Raw genomic sequence first — 23,791 nt, 5'->3', positions numbered from 1 at the left:
GATAATCCCACGCACGAGGGCGAAAGAAGGTTAAACATGTGTGTCAACCATGTTTATCGATTCGCTCGTAAAACTATCTACTCCTACTTTCCCTCTAGCCAGGATTTTACGATCCAGTGCGGATAAGTGTGCTTACCTTTTCCTCTTGTTTTACGATGTGTCGATGTACGATGTAGGGTTTGTTTTTTCTAGACACTTTTATGAACTTTCCTTGTTGCATTGATGAGACCGATGCATTCATCTTTCAACATATGTACATGTTTATCTTATCTTTAAGGGTAACCATTCACTGCACTGGGAGTCCAATGATGAACTTTGCAAAGTTTGTAACACCGTTAAAAATGGTACAATAATTTATGAAACAGTTTATAAAAAGTGATGCTTTTGTTTATCTCTGCACCGATTTGTTATTCTAAAAAAAACTAAACAAATGTATACACCTTGGTTAAACTGTTTTCCGATCATTAGCAGCAATTAATTATTCAATTTATCTAAAATTATGTGTTGAGAAAGCATTTTCGACACAACCAATTTTGTAATAGTTTTCAAGAATATCCTCATATCAGTGACTTATATGTAATATTTAAAATTATCAAGAAAATAGAGAATAATTTAGCCGCCCGATCTATTCAGCCGCCGCAGCGAATGACAGTTGATCATGAGCGGCTAAACGCTACCTAAGCAGCCCTGACATGCGCTGTAACGGTCGTAAACTTCACTTTCGAATCATAACCGTGCCGTCGCTGCTCGTGGGACGCTGTTGTTCTTGTAACGAAAACTTTTTACTGAATGGTTCGCAATATCTAACACAATGGAGTTATCGTTGGTGGCTCAATTCGATGAGCTTCGTCGGTCGTGTGATGTGTTGCGTGATGGCACGGCCGAAGTAGAATTTCTTCGCTTCGCCCAGCTACAGGATGAGTGCCGGATGCAGTGGCTAAAATCGATCGAGGAGGCCCAGCGCTTGCAGCGCGAGCTGGACAATGCATTGCGCAGCATAACAGCCCTGGAGTCTAAACTGTTTCATGCACGTAAACTCCTCGAAACAGAAACGAAAGCCCGGAAGCATGCCGAAAAGGAACGGGATTTGGTCGAGGGGAAGATGCTGGATGTGTTCGATATAGTAAGGAACGAACATACGCTGCGGGATGTGACGCGAGAACGGTTGGCCGAGTTTGAACGCGTGCCGCGGCGCCGATCTCGTCTCGGCCATGGCCATCACTCGGAGCTGAACGGTGGAGAAGTGGACAACGACATCAACTCGACGGGTTCGTTTTTGGTCGATCTATCGTTGACACAATCGGAGGACGATTTCCTCGAGCCTTTGAAAGCACAAACAAAGCGCAAGTCTTGGAAGAAGCACCGTCCTTCGTATAACAACAATGTCAGCTTTAAGGTACCGCAGGATCCTCCTAAGCAGAAGGCGATGGAAATAAATTCAACTGCAACCACGATGGAACCACGCGGGCTTGGAGAAATCATTGCCCACGCCAAGGTGACCGTCCCGACCGGTAACGATGGTGGGCCAATTTTAGCCGAATCGACCTTCCGTACAGCGGCTCCTCAACAAAATCACGGTCCAGCCGTTTCTAGCTGTGCTTCATCCAACTCCACGGCTGCTACGATTGTGAATGTTCCACCACCAACAACACCATCCGAGAAGCCAGAGATGAAGAAAACTATCATACAACGGCAACACGATCTGGCAAGCAAGACGTACATCGCCTCGGATACGTGCAACCAGTGCCAGGAACGCATTCGTTTTGGCTACAATGGACTAAAGTGTCGCGAGTGCAAAGCCACCTTTCACCTCTACTGCCGGGAGAAAATATCGTTCCCCTGTGTTCCGCAATCTCAGACGAAGAACGGACGTCGTGGTACGGCGAACACGGCGGCTACCAATGCGCCCACTACCCCGCATGCACCGGGCGTATCGAAATTCATGCTAGAAGATTTCTGTCCCTCGTCCAGCCCTCGCATTCCGGCCCTCATCGTGCACTGCGTAAGCGAAATCGAAAACCGTGGCCTTGTGGAGGAAGGCTTGTACCGTGTGAGCGCCTCAGAGCGGGAAGTACGTACGCTGAAGGAAAAGTTCCTTCGCGGCAAAACCATCCCGACGCTCGGTCAGATGGACGTACATGTCCTTTGCGGTTGCGTTAAGGACTTTTTACGGACGCTCCGAGAGCCGCTCATCCCACCCGCACTGTACCCTGAGTATAGAAACTTTGCCGCCACAAACTCTGGGCTGGACATTAATCAGCGAAACATCGACACGCTCTGTCAGCTGATCGAACGGATGCCCGAACCGAACCGGGACACGCTGGCGTTCCTGATGCTGCACTTCCAGCGCGTCGCTCTATCCGAGCGAACCAAAATGTCGATCGACAATCTGGCGCGTGTATTCGCCCCGACCCTCGTTGGTTACTCTCGGCCAGATCTGGACCTGAACGATATGTGTGCCGAAACTTTCATCCAAGTTATCATCCTCCAAAGTATGCTGCACATCCCGACCGACTACTGGAGCCGGTTCATTATGTTGCAGTCGTCAAACGAGAACGTCGATGGCAATGGCTGGAAGACCATGGGTGCACCAACTCCCCGGCGTGGTGGTGTTGAACCGAGTGCCCCTTCTGCGGCTACCCTGGAGAAAGAAAGACGCTTTGAAACACCAGTTCTGCGGCGGCAGAAAAAAGATAGGAAATACTATGCGACCCCACCGTACAAGACGTCGAAAGATTAACACTGTCCAGTCAGGGCGGGAGAAGTGTTGTTTTTTACTTAAAGAATTAGAATTATTTCCTTTCAATCATGCCTTCTCCCCAGCGCCCGTTTCTTTTTTATACATTAACCATTATATTCTCTCAGCACCTCGACGGCGTGGGTTCGAATCCCAACCGAGACCGGACCCTCCCCTGTACGAGAGGACTGACTATCCACGTACAACAGGGAAACAAGTCTCGTAAGCCCTTAACGGGCAGGCATGACCATGACCAAGAGGTCGTTACGCCAAGAAGAAGAAGATTATATTCTCTGAAATCATACTAATGTATAAAATTTGTTGATTGCATTTTTACGAGACAAAATAAAAAAAACAAACAACTAACAACATATGATAACTGTTGTATTATTTGGCAAACATGCAACAGAGAAAAACGCACTTTGTATTTCCATTGTACGGTTAAGTGTTTGATTCAACTCCAATTGATCAATTTCTGCAGAATTGCTTTCGGTTCTGTCCACGGCTTATGATTACCCTCGGGAAAACAACAAGTGATTGTGGGCACAATAGTTTATGAGCTATGTGTACTTCAAACATTATTATGGCAGGATACTCCCTCGAGACGTTGCTTGACCGCCAACTTAGCAAAAGATCTAGACGACATCGATTGATTGGAGAAGGGGAGTGAAACAGCGAACGAAAAAGAAAATCTTAAGGTCAAAGATAGCCTTGGTATAAGTTCTTCGTCGTCCTACTCGCCGGTCTCGGCCAACCACCGTTGCGGGGGATTGGCTAAATTAGAAGAATATAATCTCAGCGGGATATGATTCAATTTGTTTTCATCAACAACACGTACCCCGGGACCCTCTCATCGGTTTGTTTTTCATCGACGTCCCCGCGGGAGAACCAACCAACCACCACCGCATCGCCCATCCACGTGCGTTCCTTGCGGCGCAATAGGGCTTTTATGGATGACAAAAACAATGATCGGCCCGAACAACCGAGCGAATATTGGACGCTTCCCTGGAAGAATTGGAACGGCACCTATTCCCGCAAGTGATAAATTTTTGATGAAATTGGAAACAGAACGTCTTCTGCTTTACTGGTTGGTAAAAAAAGAAACCGATTCGCGCCGCAGGGTTTTGTGCGGCGACACTGAGCCAGTGGAAGGATTGGAAAGGATACGTGCGGTAATTAAATTACGTATGTCCTTAATTAGTGGCCACCGGAGCGCCGATGCAGTCAATTCCCCGCTCCGTTTGGCCGACGCTTCGAGCGACTGGCCGGTTGGAATTCAGCGACCGAAACGGTTGCGGTTCCGTTGTCGCCCCATTCGGCTGGCTGCCCCATGAAAGATGTCGAGCAACTTTTGGTCCATTCGGAAGAAGAAGCCTATTTAACGATTCGTCAATGGCCAAATTGGATGTGGGCGGCACTTCTACCCGGACATTCGGCACCCGCCGTCAACGTCGCCTCACTCGCTTCCGGGTAGTACCCCACTGAAGCAAATTACTATTCCTGGCCCGATTTTAGCAACCTATCGTCGCGTCCTTTGATAAATTAATTATCACCTCCGGGGCAGCAAAATGGCTGCTCGGGGCGGTGAAGATGAAGGGAACATGGTTGGAAATGGGATTCCACGAAGGCTACTTAGCGTTCAAAGGTGTTCGCACACAATGCCCTTCTTGGTGCCTGACGTGACGAACAAACTGATTCTGAACTAACAATTCCCAGGATAAGCGCAGTGTAAGTATTATCGCCTACTAAGATGCCGTAATGTGACGAAATGCACATTCCAGCTAGGATTACTAACGGGCGGTCTTATCTTTGGTTCTATAATTTCATAATGTTCATTATTACTGATAAGCAACAACAAAACTGGTGCATCACTTTCACTGAAACAACATTACTCTAATAGTTTTGTAAAATATAAACTTTTCACTTAAAAATTGTGTGCCAATGGATCATTCTTTTCGCAACAAAGTCGCTACTAACTTTATAAATTAAAACATTTTTGCCACAGATTTTATTTCTGTGCTAAAGATGGAGAAGTGTATTAATCTCCCTGCACCACAAGTACCAATCAAAATCATTTTTCTCGTCCCATCAACTCGTTCTCGCCCCGTGGAAAGCTTGTGGAAAATGAACCGTCAACATTAATCCACCTGCAGCACGGAGCAAGGAGATTTGATTTTCCAACATCGCACTAGTCCGACCTCGGTTCTTTTTCCAAAGCAAAGGAAGCTGTGGTTGCCTACCTTGTTCATGGCTAACTGAGAGGGTTTATTCTTTCCAGTATCTCCCCGTCGTTCGTACCCCATGCTAAAGAACTTTCATTGACCATAGAACGACCATCGTTTTACATAGGCCAAACGAAGGTTATCATCTACCACAATAGGTAGGGAGGGCGGTGGCCTTGGTGATAATCTACGTCCTTCCCAACCCCCAGTCCCGAACAACGATCTGCGGCCGGGACCCATCAGCTGGGACGTCCTCATTTCCGCTTTCGTTAAATGGCAGTGTGAAACATTCTCGGTAGAAGCCTTCGAAGCACTGAAAGCCCGTTGTTCTTGTGCGCTTTTCACCCCTTCTTCTCCCGGCTGTCATCGCATCCTGGCGGGTAATCTCGGTGCGTGGTGCGTTTTCCTTTTTATGCCCGCGGGAGGCTAACCACCAAGGATTCCCGTCAGGGATGTCTTCAAATTAATCTTGAAATAAAAATAGATTGCAAACTAAATTGGTCCGGAAGTGTTTCATAATCTCGTGTCTGCTCGACCACGTTGTTTTATTTTTTAAGCCATTTCCCTCCCGGCGCATTCACCGTCCTCACTGATTCGTCGGGTCGTTCTTAGGGATAGCTAGGGAAAAACCCGGGCTCTGACGGGGGAAAAACGATCTATTATAGTTAACGAGGCTGGTGTTCTTTTCGCGTCGTTTTCTAGGATGCAAATGTTTCACCTTTTCTGGTTAAGAATTTATGGTCATCGTAAGTTTTCTCCGTTTTCTCATCCCTTCCCTGTTTCTTCCATGATTTTTATCCTGCAGATGATCACAGCATTAGCTGATTGGAGCATGGTGTGAAGGCCTGGTAAGCGTGGTCATGGCTGCTTTGCATTTCTGAGAACGACTCGCGGATACAACCCGGCGGCTTATAATTGGAGAACGTACCGTGTGGACCGCAGGTTCTTTCGCTTTCTCTTGTTCCCCGGTCGAACAAACAAGTCAACCTGCATCCCCTACCGACCACGATGCGGTCCGATCTTTCCGACGACAAACACAGCGTGCAGCTGGCGGCCGCGGAAATCGCGGAATCGTCCGACACCAGCGGCTTCTACGAGCTGGCCTCGAACGGGTCGGCAAACGGGATCATCAATAACGGTACCGGCCAACTGCACCACCAACACCAGCACCACCATCCGCATCTGCAACACCAACAGCAGCAGCAGCAGCAGCAACAAACGGAGCTGCAGGACAAAAATGCAAACCTCCTGTCGGTGGAATCGTTGTCGCCGCACTCGACGGGAGTCACGCTGAGGGACACGTCGCGACCGAAAAGAACCACCAGACGGATGCAGATGGTGAGTGTCGAAAGAAGTTTCTTTTAACTTCCAACGGATTCGTGGCGAGGATTTGGAAAAGTTATATAATTTGAAACCCTCCGGTATGAAAAAGACGACGAAAATAAAGATGCCCTCCTCTGCTCCACTTGAATCCCAAGAACAGTGAACTCTCCAACAGTTATTGGCGGTGAATCATGTTGCAGAGTGGTGAAAAATAACGTTACTTGCGTTTATAGACCCACAAATTAATTCTCCCGTGTTTTATAGACTGCCATCGCCATTCCCTTGGTCAGATACACTCAAAGCTTTCCTCGAGTAAAAGGGCACCGCTTTGCTGGATACCTCACCTTTGCTTCTATCCATTTCACTCCCTTTTCTGACGATGGCGCGGGACTTTTCACGCAAAACCGCGCGTGGGGGGGTTGTTTTTATTTTGCGATAAAAATAAGCTGATAGTCCACACTTTTTACGACTCTAATTACTGAAATCGATATCACGTCCGCGGGGCGGTACTTCGGCCAAAACCCGAGCGCCGTTCGTTTGGACGCTGTCGAGGATATTGTGCCTGCAGTTCGATTCCGTTTTTGGCCGCTGTTTTCCCTCTGGGGCGGCCTCTCTGGAGTATCCACACTTCAGGGGAACACTTCGACTTTGCAAACAGGGTGGAACTTGTCCAACAACGGGACGCATTCGGCTTCGGTGCGAAAATTCAATCAAGCACCAGCACCCGGGAAATGTTCCCTTCCGCGTGGGGGTGGGATTTTACCTGGTATGGTGTGTTTTCGTGTTTCTGGACCCGTTCCGTCCACGGCCCGGAACCGGGCGATATTAAACGGTTTGTTTACTCTGTCATAATGATAATCGTGCCTCGAATCCAGTTCACGAATATTCGTAGCGACGGCTTTCGGGTCCACATTTGCAAAACCTTTTCAACAAAAAGAAAAGTAAGCTTTTTTTAACTCGCATTCTTTTGGCCACTCCTTGGCATCTCGTTCCATCTTACATTTTAACCGCACCGGCTCCAAAAATAAAACAAAAATATCTAACAGGTATTAATTCATTTCATCGAGGATAGTTCATGATCTTCGTAAATTGTAGCCGCATTTTAGAAAATATTGATTCAATTTACCGATAACTTGTGCAAATGGTCAACATTGTGGATCTATTTTCGTCCTGGTCAGCACAAGGAAAAGCAATCAAGCGCAATTAATGATGGAAATTATAGGGAATATTAACGAAGGACGAAAAGAAACCCAAAATATTCCATTTGGATACAGCTTTAAATTTGGTTAAATTAATCGAACAATAAAAAAGTGGGATCATGAAGTGAAGAAGGAAATTCTACTGGTTTTTATACTGAAAAATGTGGAACAGGGGCAAGATTTGGATTAACAGCCTCGTGCCTTGGACACCCTTGGTTTGATTACTAATCAGCAAAAAAAAGATAAAGTTTGACACAAAATGAAGTTAAGCATGTCGGTAAAAATTACTGGTAGCACATGGAGCAGGAAATTGTAGGAACTTCATAGTGGTTCAAAAATACCGATGTGTAACTGATATATGAGCCAACCCTGCATCGACTGTTATTAGAATTCTTCGATCAAAGTTCGTATCTTATCGAAGTACAATTAAGATTAGCACTATCGTCGACAGAAGAACGTGTTTGTTTTCATGTCACGCCAATCGCCAATGTTTCTCCAACCCCTAGCAGGAAACCGCTATCGATCCGGACATGACGGACTCGAGCTCACAAAGCGACGATACGAGCTGCGGAAGCAGTCGAACCGGCAGCCGGGGCAGCAATGGCGGCGGAGGCGGCAGTCGGTCGGGCCAGGGGGGCACGAATGGGAACGGAAACGGAAGCAGCAGTGCAGCGGCCCGACGCCGCAAGGGAGCGCTGAACGCGAAGGAGCGCAACCTGCGGCGATTGGAGTCGAACGAACGGGAACGGATGCGAATGCACAGTCTGAACGATGCGTTTCAGGTGAGTTTCTCACGTGTCCGGTTCCATGACCGGTGTGACGAGTGTTTTTCCGCGTTCTAGTCTGTGAAAACCGATATTTTTCTTAGGACTTTGCCGCGTTTTTACTTCAAGTGTTCATTTGTTCTTTGGTTTGTCTTTCTTGGTGACTGGTGTTGGAATTGGACACCTTGTTGAACTCTCCGGCTGACTTCTTCTCGGTTAACGCGCTCGCTGAATCCGTCCCGCAGTCCTTACGCGAAGTTATACCGCACGTGAAGAAGGAACGGCGCCTGTCGAAGATCGAAACGCTCACGCTGGCAAAGAACTACATCACCGCGCTGACGGACGTAATTATTGTGATGCGTGGCGAGGGTGAGGGGGGTGCGAATGGCGGCCAGCTGCACCAACAGTCGCTAACCGACGCCGGAACCGTCGCTACGCTGGCCACCATGCAGGGCAATTGCATCGCCACCGCGACCACCACCACCACCACCAGGACGCCGGCGGAAGTGGTCGTTGGGGCGTTGGGCCACGCGTCCGAATTGGATCCGATTGCGTCCACCCTCGATCTCCTCACGTCGTCGGCATCGGCGGTTACGGCGGCCGCACTGGCCGACTGTGCCCACGAGTCCCGTGCCGTCCTACAGCAACATCATCTTCCGCATCACCACCAGCATCACCATCACCATCTTCTGCCGCACCACCTTCAGCAACAGCACCAGCAACAGCAGGATGGAACCAGCAACAGTAGCAACAGCGCCAGCAGTCCCAGCGGTAGCAGCATCAGCAGCATCGCCAGCAGTTCCACCAACGGTAGCAGCAGCGGAGGAGGTAACAGCAGCACCAACAGCAGCAGCAGTGGCAGCATCATGGACGTGTCCGTTGGTGGCACACATTCGACGAATGGCCAGCACCACGGTAGCATAAACAACAATCACCTTAACGCCCACCATTTCGGTAACAATAGCGCCAGTAGTATAGATATTGAAAACAGCTTCTACGAGGATCCGTTTCAGATGATGTAATCCCTGCGGGCATTTTTGTCCATGCCTACCACATCCTGCTGGCTACACATAATCACTTTTTTCGGCACGATGGTACACAGTGGTGTAAAGCAGGGCTCGCCAATCTCCGCGATCATAGTAGGCTTTACATTTGTTGCATTTAATATGGCAATTGACTGTATTTTCGAGACTATAGCACCCCCTCAACATTCTTTGCCAATTGAACAAAAACACTTTGTTTTCAAGTTCTTCGTTTTGACGACTTTATGTTTGTTAGTCGGTAGATTAATTTACCAAATTTCTCCGATTTGAAAAAATATATTTAGCATCCTTTTTCCTGCTAGTATCACAATCAATATTCTCGCTCTCAACACTACTTTTATGTGGTTGCGATAAATTTCACTTTTTTGGCAACTCATTATTAATATTGTTTGTTCTAAAAGGAGCCCCTTTGTCGGCCCCTGATATTAGACATTTTTATATTGGTTCATTTTTTATTGCTGCAACAAAGAAAGTACCTGTGCATAAGAACAACAGAAAATGGAATGTAGGCTAGGCAGCGACCGTTGCTTTAATAGCCCTTATTTTTACGGCTTTTTCTAGCTTGTCTTTTCGTGACAAGACGTGTAAAAAAGGGAACTCTATATTAAAGTTTGTAACAAAGTATTCTTCGGTAGAACAGAATACCGGGGCGAACATTTTTCTTGCACTGATTTTAAAGGATCGGAAACGTCCTGCCTCATACAACAGAAGCTCCCGGTTGCGTTTTCTAGTACTCTGTTATTTAAATTTATGTTTCTATTCCTATTGCGCAGCACGCTGCCGAGGGCTTTTCAAATCTCTTGACTTACACCGTCTGCACGTTTCCACTTACCCAAAAGAGATCCCACCCGACTACGGAACCAGGTGAAACCGGTGGTTTTAGAAGTAGGCCACATTATTGTTTTGTATTTTTGTCCCCAAGAATGGACACGAGGGGAGGAGTGTGCTTCCGCACCTCGAGTGTTGTCCCGTCGGTGATTTATTATTTTTCCACGTGCACCCAAGGAAGTGCGATGGGTTGGGAAAAGGGCCGTCCCGTGTCCACGGGGCTTGGCCAACAGGTGGAGTGAAATCGGAGAACGGAGAACCACACGCGCGACCGGTCCTGGGTGCGTCCTTGGTCGTTCTGGGAAAATCCCTACTCGACTCGAGCAACTTTGCGGTGGCGGATTCTTTTCATTTCCTCAAGGGATAGTCTTTCGTAGACGGCGGCGTGGTTTGGCGTTTTTGAGGGAAATGTGTATGTCCAGTATATCCAAAATCCTGTGTAGGTTGCCCGGGATTGCATCGTGTGGCAAAAGGACATCTCTTATGACCGTGATTTCGAACATAATGCAAAGAATGGTGAGGCATTGTTCCAATAGAACAGAAGAAACTGGGCCACACTCTTAAACAATGTGGACAAACAGCTTTTTAATACGTTTTTGTTACATGTCTAATTTACGATACATTTGATGGTTCTATCTGTTGAGACTGTATTCTTTTGAAACACTTTAAGGTATAGTTCATATCCTACTTTAATGTAAATTACTCAAAATAATTAGTTTGAAAATGTTGTTTTGGAAGTTTTACGTTTTTACTAAACAAATTATTAGACTTTTGTTCTCTGCACTTTTAATCCTGTATTGAATTCCTCTCCACTAGCCCTTCAATATCTATTTTTAAAACGCTTCTTATCGTTTGTCTGAGCTGGAAAAACGCTGCAAACAAACACTTCAGTTTTCGAGTCCGAACGTTCTTCTACCGTTTTGTCTGTACTGACGGTGGCCTGAATCAGAACAGCTCCACCATCGGAAGGGTTATAAAAACCCCGCCGTCAAGAGGGGCTGTATAACTATAATTCCCTCAGGACTTCGCCAAGGCCGAAGCGCAAATGCCATCATACATAATCGGCTCGACCGAATGGGATATGTTTTTTCTCTCTCCTCTATCCTTTGCTACAACTCTTCAGAGGAGATGTTTGCCCTCTTCGACGGTTCTAGCCAGTGTCAGTGGAACAACCGAACAGACAAGACAAGATTCGACACTGGTCGATCGGGGTTTCGTCTCGTTCTTGCGCGGGCGGGAAAACCGATCAATCATACTTTCGTACCAGCATTAGGGATGCATCGACTCGTCCAGGGACCGAATCCTCAGGTGGGCAACTCGGGGCTGCTGACTCGGTTGAAAGAAAAGTAGTCAACAGTGGATTTGGGCGTAGCGTAGAACCGTTGCGAGGAACTATGCAAGGACGGGTTCGATCTTCATGGTGACAATCGATTTTTATCGGGTTTTATCATCGTTTATCGCTAGACACGAATTTATTTGCGAGTTTTCACCAGACTTGCCCCAACGTTTTGCATCTTTAATATGTTGTCAAAGATCAGCTTCAAAACATCGAAGAAAATAACCTCTAAACAATAGTTTTGTTTTCAACGATGAATCTTTTCGTTCTTATTTCACAATACACACACACAAACACACACACACATGTTCGTGGAATGTTTTGTCGAAGCTTCCAAACGGTGAGACAAAAATAATGCTCCTTCTACGAACACCAACACCTTGGTGTGGGATGCCGGCGCGTCTTAATGTATTTTTGTCCTTTCATCCAAAATGTTTCTACCTTCTCGTAGAAACCGTCTTAAATCCAATTACCACCCACTAGGGTGGCCACGGGTCCTACCGTAGGGGAGGAGCATGGTGCGATTTTCCAGAATTTTTCCAGACGCATCTGTTGCGTTTTTATTTTCCTTCATTTTTTTTTTCTTATGCAAAGTTCGCGCAAAGAGGATCTCATAGGTAGCAGAAGAGAAAATTAGCTAAACGAATCAACGAGTTTTCGCATGCTTGGAAATGGGACAAAAATGGAAGAATTTCCCCCTGGTAAAGCTGAAAACGTGATGGCGCGATGGTCGCCCCGAAAAATTGGGCAAAGGCAAAGCGGGAGCCATTGTGCTATCGATAACAAGCCACGCAGGAGTCTCGCGGGATAAAAGGGAACCAGGTACGGGTTCGGAAGGTTTCAATTTTTCGCCAAATATCGCCTCGTCGTTAACAGCGTGTATCTTCGTCAAAGTGTCCGCTTTTGAGATAATAAATTTATCAATTTTTTCCGTCCTTTTCGAAATCTTCTCGTACTCATTTCTGGTACACCAACGACGAGCGCCGTTCTGGTCGCCATTCTTGTCCATCTTGCCATGGAGGATATCGACAGATTTTCTCTTCCCACCCAACTTCCACCTTTTTACTCGTCGCTGAACTCGATTAGCCCTGGAAATGGGACACATATTTTAAGGAGAACCTTCCGTCGTCCCTTCTCCATCGGCTTCAGGGAAGGTCATCACCTGGTGCGGAATTTATTTTTCCTATCGACAGGACAGCAAGGCGACCTTGGAGCCCTGTTGTCGAATTTCTTTTTGGCTCAAAGGCAACTCCTTACTCAGTGGAGAAGCACGTTGACGGCAGGGCACGCGGAAGATGAATGGACGGAAACTTGCCGCACGGGCAAATGAACTTTTCCCCGAACACACTCTCCCTTTCTGCTCGGTAACGGGGTGTTGATTCTGTTATGCTGAAGAATGTCCCGCTATAAAACGATTTAGAATTTACCGAAAAGTTTACCCCCGGCTCGTTCCCCAACTGGTTCGCTTCGTTGTATGCGTGTAGGTGTGTGCCGTCGGTGGCAATTCCCTGCTAGCTTGTCCCTCCAGTCGGCTCCAGTTGTTGATATCCCCCAGCGACATACTTTTGTTCAGTGACCCTTCGGCGAAAGGCGCTTTTCCCTCCCGACATCGTTATCTCCAATGACAACGCGTCGATGAAGAGATGGATGGGCTTTCGCGGAGGGCGAAGGGGTTGGAACTCGGGGTGCCCGGCGAGAGAAGCTTGTAATAATTTTATTCTCAGACTACCGCGAAGAAAGAACCTACGAAGGGAGGGAACGCGGGGAAAGGATGTCCCCAACAATGTCGACCAGCTATAAGGAGGAAATCTGAATACATCAATCATAATTTTGTTATCCGTTCGTGTCAGCCGCAGAAGCAACCGGGAACTGTTACCACGTACCGGGCGCCTCCATTTCGGAGGCCGGAATGGTGGAGAACGGTGCGGCATCTAACATATGGAGTGGAGTGAGGTCTGTTAGAATTTCTATTCATATTTCACCTCGCCTAATTGGCCAAATACAAGAAACAGTTTTCGTTCTCCATGTCTCGTATGGTTCTTTATATAAACCTATACTCTGTTTTCCTTCTTCATGAATTCATCTACAAAAAGACACGAGACAACAAACTGCCCAAATGCATCAACTAAGGGCGCAAGTATAATGTTTATTAAACTGTGTAACTTAGCGACAAACACTTTCGCTTTGCCAGCTCCACTTAATCGGATTTATGGCCCGTCGTTAAAGGTACGCTTTCGTCGACGATGGCGCGTATGATCGTACCTTTTTCGACGGCAATCAACTAGCAATCATTCTTAGCTCAATTATTTCCCCTCATCCTCCGCCCCGACGTTCAACGATTCTCAATTTGCCCAATATTAACCTCCCCGGGTTCGGGTGCCTCATTCCGGTTCCGGTTCCTTGACAGCCTTCACCCTCGAGTGTTCTGAGTATTTCGCTGGAAGGCTCCCTATCCTTTCACACGTGCTCCAGGCCACACATGTGTGTGTGTGTGTGTGTGTGTGTGTGTGTTTGTGTATGAGCCGTGCTCGGAAAGGCGCAAAGGAGATAAATACGTATTTATGTACACATAATTCTATCAACCGATCACACAACTTTTTGTTGTCTTCTGTCGGGCAGAAAAAAAGGGGTGGTGGGGTTGACAAAAGGGCCACTAACACACACACAGGTTTCGCCCACTCGCCGGCAACCATCATATGTCGACGGAAGAACCGAAGGAATTTGGAAGCTACTTTCCGGGGCGCTTCAGATTTTTTCTTCTCCTTCTTGTTTTGTTTCGTTTCGGTAACTCGTGTCTTGTCGCGTAGGAAGCGTCCTTCTTGGAAAAGTTCTCCCACTCCCCCTTTATGTCCTTATTCACCGTTTTTTTTCCAATAAACCAGAAGCGAGAACGACACCACCTCACAGTCGTTGATCCTCGGGCGAAAAAGAACCGTTTATAATAACATTACACGCAGATTTACACACCGACAAGAGGGTGAAGGAAAACCGAAACCTTCGGGCGGAGGAAAAGCTGGCAGATGGAAGAAAAGGAAAGAAAAGTTTTAGAACATACATATTTGTGCGGGAAATATGACCCTTCTGCTCAATAGTGTCCTCCCCCGGAGGGATCACACGAGGTGTGAAAATACTGTCAGGAAAGAAAAAATCGTCCCCCAGTGCCGACAACACTGGAAGGTTGGGAACGCAGACCACGCACGAAACTAAACTGAATGGAAGATAATGTGTTTGGAGAGCAAAAGGTTTTCAATAAGACCAACACCTTCTTTGTGGGAAGCTGTAAGCTGCTGCACGATGCTCGGAAACAAAACGAAAAAGTATCGCTTCTGTTTTAGTCAAAGTGTTCGCAAGACACTTCCCTCTCCTCGGTGGATATGTACCCAGCGGGGTGGGGAAAGGGCATCCTTTTCCGACGAAACCCCCCACACAACATGGCCCATGAGTGACGATTTATCAGGATTTTCGTCAGTTCAGCGCATCAGCGTATTTGTTATTCCTTGCTCCCCATCTCCGTCCCATTGACCACCCGGTCGTTGAAGCTCAACAACACATGGAGGAGTGTTATGCTTTATGCTTGCTTCGACGAGGAAGGAGGTAATAACGTCAACAACATTCCACAGCCGGTATGAATGTTTGCACAGACACACTCACCGTTGAGACGCAGCACAGTTGAACACCACCGTGGGACGTGCGTTGGAAAATCGGGAATCAAACGCAGTGTGCCTCGATTTTTCACCAAAGCAACCGTCGCCGTTGCGTCGTCTCCCACCTCGGGCGGTTGTCATTTCGACAGTAAGGACTTTTTGAAGCCTCCTACGCTCGGCGAAGTGAAATCATCTGCTATCTGTTTACATTCACTACACGACGACAACACAAATCCGTCCCCTTTGGCCCGAATGTTGACGATGCTTCACGCCGTTTCGGGATGCGTCAAGTATTTGCCCGATGGAGGGTGGGTTTATGTTAATCAAATTTGGTGTGCTCATGGCTCTTGGTACGGGGGCAAAATTTCGACTTACTTCTCAACATACGAGCCCACCAATCCAAACTGACTCGAGTATTTCGCGACCGACATCGTTGGTTGGTGTGTTCGATGAAGGGTTTACTTTTCCATGATTTTGTTCCCAAAGTAGTCATCATCCACTTTTGGGATGTATCGCAGTGGAATAAATGGCTACAACGAGCCAATATTGGAGAAAACAATGGAACGATGCTTCATACAATGGTCCTTACAAGTATCATTGTTCAGGATTAATGGCACTTTAAGACCATGACAATTTCTTTATCAGTAAGAAGATAATCAATTCAGAATTCTCAATTCTCTATTTATTCCGAGAGCAGGATTTTTTTAAACGCTTCCTTTTCTCCATGCAATATTTTTAAGTAGTTTGATTACTACACAATTTCTGATAGTCTTTGTTGTGTTCATTCATAGTAATATCCTTGTCTACAAGTACCATAATCATTACATTCTCCTCACAGAAACACACTCCTTCGACCCAAGAAGGGTAACAAGCTTCAAGCATCAAATAAGTGGTCAAGAAAATACACCACAGTTTATGTGCTTCCCTTGCTTTCCTTCATACAACATACGGTCACTGACCGGAAAACAATAGCCGCCACAATGTTTCCTAACTGCCCAATCCCATATCGTTGCAGTCTCCGGAACGACTTCGAGCCAGAAAATGTTCACTTACAAACACAACAAAACCAGAAAAACACTTGACCATCGGATGGATGAGGCTTAATGGTGCTTTTTAATGCAATTATTCACATGTCGCAAGAAGTGGGGAGATCGGGGTGGCCATGCGAAGAAGGAACTGCGCCACAGGGGAAGGAGTTGTTTTTCTGTTGGATTTCCCCGATTGAAAGTGGCAGTAGGGCTCCGTTTTTGTGCCGATAACAAGAGAGCATCGTTCCCACGTGTGTCCACCGTCTGCCATACAGCAATTGGCAATTGTTGTAGCGCACCCCCGACAGCAAAGGGGCGACAATTCCAAGTGCACCGAGAACCCGGTTCCCTTTTCGCAGTTCGCAATATTTTCCACGCCAGCATAGTGCATCGGCCAAACGAACACGATTTTATTGAATTAGCAAGCAGGTAAAAGTCCTTTAGCATTGCATTACCGTAAGCAGCGGACGGGAAAAAAAACATACTGAAGGGGGCCACAATGTCCCCATTTGGAGTGGTTGCGTGGGTTGGCCTCTATTACACCACGCATCCCGAGGTTGTTCCTTGCGCGGTCTAGCGTTTAAGTTACCACGGTACCGACAAAAGCCCACCCGCCACCCACTAATGGACCCAGGACGGGCACGAAGATGTTCTGACATTTCGAATGAAGCTGGTAGGGTGTGTTAATGGTTTGGGCCAATTATATTTTCAATAGCCCACCTAGTAAAAGAAAGGCTGGCACAGCGTAGCAACTAGGCTTTTCATGTAGAAGAATTAATAGCGCTTAGTGGAGGGAAGAAAAATTAACGGAAGAAAATGCACGGATGTAGTGCTGGTCATAATAGCAATCGAATAGGATTGGCAACGGCCGTCATTCAAATAGCCACAGCTCAATGAAGCTCAGGTTTGTTACCGTCCTTTCAACGGAGAGTATGGAACGGCGCGCGAAAATGGTGGCACGGAGGTGTTAATTAATACATTCTAGTGTAGTTGATTACTAAGCAAAACCTAATGATGCTGTGCGAATAAATAAATAAATACATGTAAGCGCTGATTAGTAGTTACAAGCATAAGTTAGAGCAAATGTTCTCGTTGAAAAAGTAGCATACAAAAGACCTATACTTTGAAACAATGGTATAATCTTATTATTCTTCGGTTTGTTACCGCCACTCTTGTTGTTTTACACAATTTCTTTTCGTCGTTAAAAATTATCCAACAAACGAAATCTTCAAGATTTTGAGACAGTCTTCTAATTGTATTCAGCTTAAATGTGAATAAAATTTCCTTAAAATGCGCAAAAAGTATGAACAATTTAAGAAAACGACAAGCGAAATGTAAATAATACAGCAATTGAGTCAAAATGATGTGCGATTTCGCAAAAGCAAGTCTGCTTAATGTTACACGAACAACTAAGTACAAACGATACAATGACAAATTAGAACAGCTGAATACCATTTTATGTTAACGATAGATCGTAGCAATTAAATCGCCCGCATACATGAAGCATAATGAAAACGAAAATTCCACAAAAAAAGGATCTATCGATTCGATTGCATCGCGTAGAAAATCAGTTCGAGACAAACACAATCAAATTGAAGTAGATGCTAACTGGTAATAACGATGAAACGCTGCCTGCAGAATAGGAAAAGAAACTAAATATGTAGGGAGTGAAAGAGTTGATTATTTTTAAGATTGGTTAAATCTGTCTAGTAAATCTTAATTTTAGTGAGTAATGCTAAATCACTTCATTTGAGAATAATTAAAATAAAAACTACAGCTAAAGAAAATGTGCCAAAGAATAACACAAAATTGTAGAAACTGTGCAAGCTTTTACCAGTTACTTCTAAGTCAACTGCAGCAAGTACTCGATGTTCGTGCCAAGTTTAGCTAAAGCGGCCAATTGTAGTGAAAAGGAAAAAAGAGGACGATTGAAGAAAGACTGCTTCGTCCCATTTTCTTCTAGCCCTTGCAAGTGCAGCTAACAGATTCGATTAAATATAAAATAGATGAATACACGAGGGATGGGAAACTTTACATAAAAAAGAGATGTATTATAAAACATTTGGGTTTCCATCGAAATGTACAATAAGCTTTGTTATAGATTATATAAAAAATGATTACAAGTAGATCGCTTTTAAAAGCCAAATAAATTGCATTGTGGCTCGTAAGAAATTAGCACAAAAACTAAAACGGAAAAAACACAAAAAAGAAACGAAGAGAAATTTAACATGTTTTATCGTATCCACTTCATCGTGAATCCTTTTTTTATCCCTTCTGATGGGTATGCTTAACATCTTTGCGTAGAAACTGGCATGCCCGAATGTAAATATGATCAAAGGAAGCCTCGAAACCTACTAAGGTGCACGAGAGCAGAAATGCTGGTGCTTTCACCTTTAGTTTTGACTGCATGGGATGGAAACTAAAATTCCAACATTCTCTGTTCATTTGCATCCAGCTGACGTCATCCTATAATCTACATTTTTCCATCGTATATCTCAATGTTTGTAGAGAACCGAAAAAGCTACAACTATGAAAATCTTGTGCCACCGAAAGTCACTCTTTGTGGAAATAAAATAGAATGAACCGTTAGCTCATGCATTGCTAGGCACACTTAATTTCTTTCATCCGAAATCTGAAGTTGAATTTAATGATCTACATATTTTTAAGAAACGCTAAAGGCAAGTAAAAATCTTTTTATAAGTGAATGAAATTTAAAAAACGAATTGATATTGTTTATTTTAAATTAACGGGCCATAAATAGAGAAATGTTTTGTTTCGACTACTCCTCGCCGATGGCCTCTATCTTAAAGCTGACCTTTTTACAATCCATCGTGCGAAGGTTTACGACGGCAATGCTCTGATTTTCCGAGAACGATGGTACACAAACCAACCGGACTGACTCACCATTCGATCCTTTCCACTGATCCGTCGCGAAATCTCCTGCGTTGCCAGCAAAATACACGTGAGGGCACTCTTTGATGATAAAGGGATCCTTCTGATAGTACGGATAGCAGGGCAGGGTATCCGGGGCTGTCGGGAAGATATGACTCCAGCGCAGCGTGGCTTTCAAGGCGTCCATTGGGGTTTCTAGCTTGGAGTAGCGCAGTATATCGTGTGCATTCTGACCGGCCGTACCGAGAATGATTCGATCGGCCACCTCGAAGGAGTACGGATTCGGTACGCCCTTGAAAGAGGTAAATTCGGCCGACCGCGGAAACAGGCAGTGGTGCATCGGTTGCTGCGGAAGCATGTGATTGGCCGGATCGAACTCACCCGGCATCAGATCGACCGGGACCGATTGGGCAAGATTGTAAATAAGCGTGTCCACTGCCTTGACCGCGCTGAGAAGTTCGGATGACGCCAACTCGTTCGATGCTTTCGATTGGAGGTGATTTTTGGGTTTTAGCGATGCTTTCACCGAGTTACCGGCAATGACGATACGGACGATGCTGGCCGCTTCCCAGTCGTGGTCTTGTCCAAAACCTTCCATATTACCGAAAACCCACTGCTGCAACAATTCCAACGACATCGAGAAATCGTTTGCAGCACTCTAAAAGCAGAGATTAAATAAATCGCATGTTCAATATTAGTTTTAAAAATATTAATAAAAGTAATATGAAGCATTGCTTACCTGATTCAATCCCGACATCAATACGAGCAGAGGTGAGCTTTCGAGTGGTTTTAAAGGTTTCTGCATACCTCCCTCGTAGAAGATGAAATCTTCGACAAAAAATCGGCCATCGCTTTCCTCATACCCTGTGGGAAGGCATTAACAGGCACACACAAAAAAGAAAATACATGTTATCTAAATTATTCTGCTATGAGATGATTGTTTAATGCGAAAAAAGGTGCGAACAAAATCAATTGAAAAACTGAAGCCGGTGCGTGAAGTATTAATGTAATGTAAAATTTGGTAAACCATGAAAGTAAAACAATAAATAAGTGCATGTTAATGTTAATGATAGCAACAACGAAAAAATGTATCCACTCATGTAAAACAGTGCAGCTAGAATATTGTATCACTTACTGTCTTGCCCTTGTGGATTGTTCATTGGGGCGTTTTCGTATTTCGATAAAGGGAAATATATTCGACGGTTAAGTAGATTGAAGAAATACGTTGAAAGATCATTCCTTCGCTTGAGTTCGCTCTGGCACTTCCTTCGGAACAGACAACTTACCCATTACAGCACAAACAACACCAGTTACAACAGAATGAACATCGATGTTTCCTACGAGCCTGATTCGTTGCAATGCGTCTTCCAAAATGAGTATATCCGTGTCGTTCGTATAGTGCGACCGTGGCGGCTGCGGCGCCAGCTGGTTTTCTTCCGAGATTTCTTTCAAGATGCTGGGTTTCAATTCCTACAACCAAGAGAACCAACGGTATAGATCACATATTCCTCCAATGCCACACTTTCTTCGCTTACCTGATGCTTAAAGAGCGTCCCGATGATAACACACTTTTGAGGACATTCCTCACGAAGATCGGCCAACCGTTTGATCGGAATATCGTTACCCCATTTCTGCTGGACGCGATCCTCAAGTAAATTTAGCATTTCATCCAATCGAGAGGCATAGATGAATGCAAACTGTTTGGAGAAATCTTTCGCATGAAAATGGAAACTATCCGACGTGTTTTGGTACGGCACTTTCAGACGTTCGAAACTGCCCCCCGATGCTGGATGGTTTGTCAGGTACTTATCCTCCGGAAACAACATTTTTCTTGAGATTTTCGATCGCACACTCGCGGTTCCGTGTTTCTTTTTTGGAAAGGAGGTTTGAAAACACAACAATTCAGCTTTACCGCCTTCTGCAAGCTGGTTGACAGAACAGGGTGTATCAACATATGAGGATGTTTAGAATTTCGTGATTGCTGCGTTTATTGTTAAAATTAATGAAGATCATTTTTATCAACTAGAATGCAAATTCGTACATCTATCGTTTTTCGCCATTACGATAATCCCCATACGATAATTGTAATTAAAAATGTAAATAACAAATCTCACTTGAATTTCACATGCCTGCTCTTGGCAGCACTGTATTGCGCAGGAAGGTCAAAAATAGTGGCCAACCGGCATTTTGGTTAAGTTTTTGTTCAACAGCCGAACAAAGTAGAATGTCCATTAGCCGTCTCCAGTCGTGCTCCACATTAACCCGCACCATCTTCACCACTTCGATCCGTTTGTTCAGTTCTGCCGTCGCTAAAAACATGGAGAAACACGAAGTCGTTCCGGACGTTATCCCGGTTGCTCCGACCGAAGTGGCCAAAGTGTCCTACCCATCGGGTGCCGTCGTAAACGAGGGCAACGTTTTGACTCCGACGCAGGTGAAGGACGTCCCGAAAGTGGAGTGGAACGCGGAAAGTGGTAGCTTGTACACGCTCTGCATGACCGATCCGGATGCACCGAGCCGCAAGGAACCGACGTACCGCGAGTGGCACCACTGGCTGGTCGGAAACATTCCCGGCGGTGACGTCGCGAAGGGAGAAACCCTTTCCGCTTACGTCGGTTCCGGCCCGCCGGAAGGTACGGGACTGCATCGTTACGTGTTCCTGGTGTACAAGCAAAATGGTAAGCTGACGTTCGACGAGCCCCGACTGACGAATACCAGCGGAGACAACCGTGGCGGATTTGCCATCCGCAAGTTTGCGGAAAAGTATAAGCTGGGCAATCCGATTGCCGGTAATCTCTACCAGGCGGAATGGGACGATTACGTGCCACTGCTGTACAAGCAGCTGGGTGCATAAACATCCGTAATCGCATTCAATTGGTTAATGGGGTATGCCATGCATTCGTTGTCATGTAATGAGAGGGCATTTGCAACGTTCGGAGACAGAACAGACATTTATTTTTGGTAGAATTTGCTAGAAGCAATAAATCAATACGAGAAAGAAAAAGTAATAAACAGCACTGATAAACTTTTAACCGGCTGTATTGTGTCGTAACTTTGGGATGTGTGGAACGAAAAGCGCCCCAGCTCATCGTGGTGCGGGATGGAACTACTTGATGGAGGCTTATCGCATACTGCTTAAATAAGAAAACATAACTTCTCATGGAAATTGGTTAGAAATGATATTTATTTCCGGCAAAACTATAATGGAAAGTTAAAAGGTAGAGGTGTGGCGAAAAATACTGCCGGGTTCATGCCATGGGGTTGCTTTAAAGCTTCAGTCCCTGCATGGAACGAGTGAGCGTGTCGATGTCCCAGATGACTAGCTGGCCATCCAGACCGGATGTGCTGACACGCTGCACGTTTCCTTTCTCCCCGCTGTACACGCAAACGCAACTGATGGCATTCTGGTGGATCGACTCCAGGTTGGTGTCCGAGTTCTCCGTGCGAAGATTACGATCCAACGACTGGAAAATGCGCATCGCCGAGATACCGCTCTGCTCCTTCTTCGTTGACTGATCTAGCTTAGCAGCCAGCACCACCTTGCCACCCTCGGCGACGGTGTAAATCAGCGGAACACAACTGTGGCCAGCCACCAGTATCGAGTTCGGCGAGATCCACTCGCAACACATGAACGGAAGGTACTCCGTTTTCTGCTTGATCCCAACGTTGCCCCCATTGGCAATGCCAATGTTGATGGCACTGTCGTGCCCGACCCAGCAGATCCGATTGCCGTCGGACGAAAAGCTAACGCTATGCACCCAACCGCCACCGGTGGAGGAGTTCTTAAACTCGGCTAAAATTTGCCCCAATGGCTTCTTCGGGCCCCAGGCCGTCGGTTCCGGATGCTGCTCGATGTCCTTGATGAACGCCGAAAACACGCGTACCTTGTAGTCGGTTGAACCGGCCACCAGCAGCACATTGTTCGGATGCCAATCGATCGAGGTGACCGTCGAGCGGATCGGTTTCTTGATGTGCTTCGAAACCCACCAGTCGTTCTCCGATTCGAAGTAGCACACCGATATCAGCCGGGCACCGGAACCGACGGCAAACTTGTTCTCCAGCGGTGACCAGCGGACACACGTTGCGGCACGGTTGATGCGCAGCAACACCAGCGTCGGTTTCCACTTGCCATCGTCACCCTGCGTCCATACGTACGCATTGCGGTCCACGGCGCACGTTACGATACGGTTCGTGTTCGGTGCCCAATCGATGCCCATCACACGCAGATCGTGCTGGTTCAGCACATCGGTCAGCTTCCATTCCGAGCCCTCACGCTTATAAATGTGCACCTCGTTATTGTTCGGTGAGATCGCAATTTCTGCAAAACATACGGTGACGCAAAGCAAACGATGAGTAATGCATCCGGACCCCCCACATCTGACAAAACTGTCCCGAAAAAAATCCCGATACTTACGCGAACGATCCTTATTCCAGGCATGGCAAGTAATTGGGCTCACCGTGCCCCCAAACGTATGCCTTTCAGTCATGATGGGTTTATTAAACAAAAAATACTCTAAATTGAGATCTCTTCACGGGAAACGCCCAATAGAAACAATGCTTATCTACCGAAGAACACACTACTGCACTACCGGAGGACAAGAAGAATACTTTTATGATTGAATGTTTGAACACGTATAAATGCAGAAGGTAAAGAATGGGTTAAAATTCGCGGACTCTGGGCCGTCTACACGAATTTCACCAGACCACCGGAGGAGGAAGCCGAAAAGACAAATTGCTGCAGCCAAGTCAGAAGTAAATCTACACAAATGTGATTC

At 46.1% G+C, this 23,791-nt stretch overlaps 5 protein-coding genes across 6 annotated transcripts; 3 read left to right on the top strand and 2 right to left on the bottom strand.

Annotated features, from left to right (window-relative positions):
- Positions 1-745: 745 nt before the first annotated feature.
- On the top strand, positions 746-2,856 carry LOC131265683 (rac GTPase-activating protein 1). Its single transcript, XM_058267981.1, has one exon. The coding sequence runs from the start codon at positions 812-814 to the stop codon at positions 2,738-2,740; it is 1,929 nt and encodes a 642-aa protein (XP_058123964.1). The 5' UTR covers positions 746-811; the 3' UTR covers positions 2,741-2,856.
- Positions 2,857-5,967: 3,111 nt separating this feature from the next.
- On the top strand, positions 5,968-9,267 carry LOC131265692 (protein dimmed). The gene is made up of 3 exons (XM_058267991.1): positions 5,968-6,297; positions 7,991-8,263; positions 8,491-9,267. The coding sequence occupies exons 1-3, from the start codon at positions 5,968-5,970 to the stop codon at positions 9,265-9,267; spliced, it is 1,380 nt and encodes a 459-aa protein (XP_058123974.1).
- A 9,564-nt stretch (positions 9,268-18,831) lies between these two features.
- Positions 18,832-20,895, bottom strand: LOC131265691 (DNA polymerase delta subunit 2). Of its 2 annotated transcripts, XM_058267990.1 has the most exons (5): positions 20,552-20,895; positions 20,303-20,486; positions 20,152-20,160; positions 19,756-19,880; positions 18,832-19,674 (listed from the first exon to the last, which is right to left on the bottom strand). In XM_058267990.1, the coding sequence occupies exons 1-5, from the start codon at positions 20,840-20,842 to the stop codon at positions 18,904-18,906; spliced, it is 1,380 nt and encodes a 459-aa protein (XP_058123973.1). In that variant the 5' UTR covers positions 20,843-20,895; the 3' UTR covers positions 18,832-18,903. The 2 variants fall into 2 exon arrangements, with proteins under 2 accessions (XP_058123973.1, XP_058123972.1); XM_058267989.1 differs by lacking the exon at positions 20,152-20,160.
- A 291-nt stretch (positions 20,896-21,186) lies between these two features.
- Positions 21,187-22,048, top strand: LOC131265704 (protein D2). Its single transcript, XM_058268006.1, has one exon. It carries the CDS (start codon positions 21,241-21,243, stop codon positions 21,868-21,870), a length of 630 nt encoding a protein of 209 aa, XP_058123989.1. The 5' UTR covers positions 21,187-21,240; the 3' UTR covers positions 21,871-22,048.
- Positions 22,049-22,195: 147 nt separating this feature from the next.
- Positions 22,196-23,769, bottom strand: LOC131265697 (actin-related protein 2/3 complex subunit 1A-B). Its single transcript, XM_058267997.1, has 2 exons — positions 23,431-23,769; positions 22,196-23,334 (listed from the first exon to the last, which is right to left on the bottom strand). Exons 1-2 carry the CDS (start codon positions 23,501-23,503, stop codon positions 22,283-22,285), a joined length of 1,125 nt encoding a protein of 374 aa, XP_058123980.1. The 5' UTR covers positions 23,504-23,769; the 3' UTR covers positions 22,196-22,282.
- Positions 23,770-23,791: the final 22 nt, after the last annotated feature.

This window comes from Anopheles coustani, chromosome 2, assembly GCF_943734705.1.
Source record: "Anopheles coustani chromosome 2, idAnoCousDA_361_x.2, whole genome shotgun sequence".
Taxonomy (NCBI): domain Eukaryota; kingdom Metazoa; phylum Arthropoda; class Insecta; order Diptera; family Culicidae; genus Anopheles; species Anopheles coustani.
The sequence above is the reverse complement of the archived record's forward strand: the minus strand, read 5'-3'. Positions and strand labels throughout refer to the sequence as shown.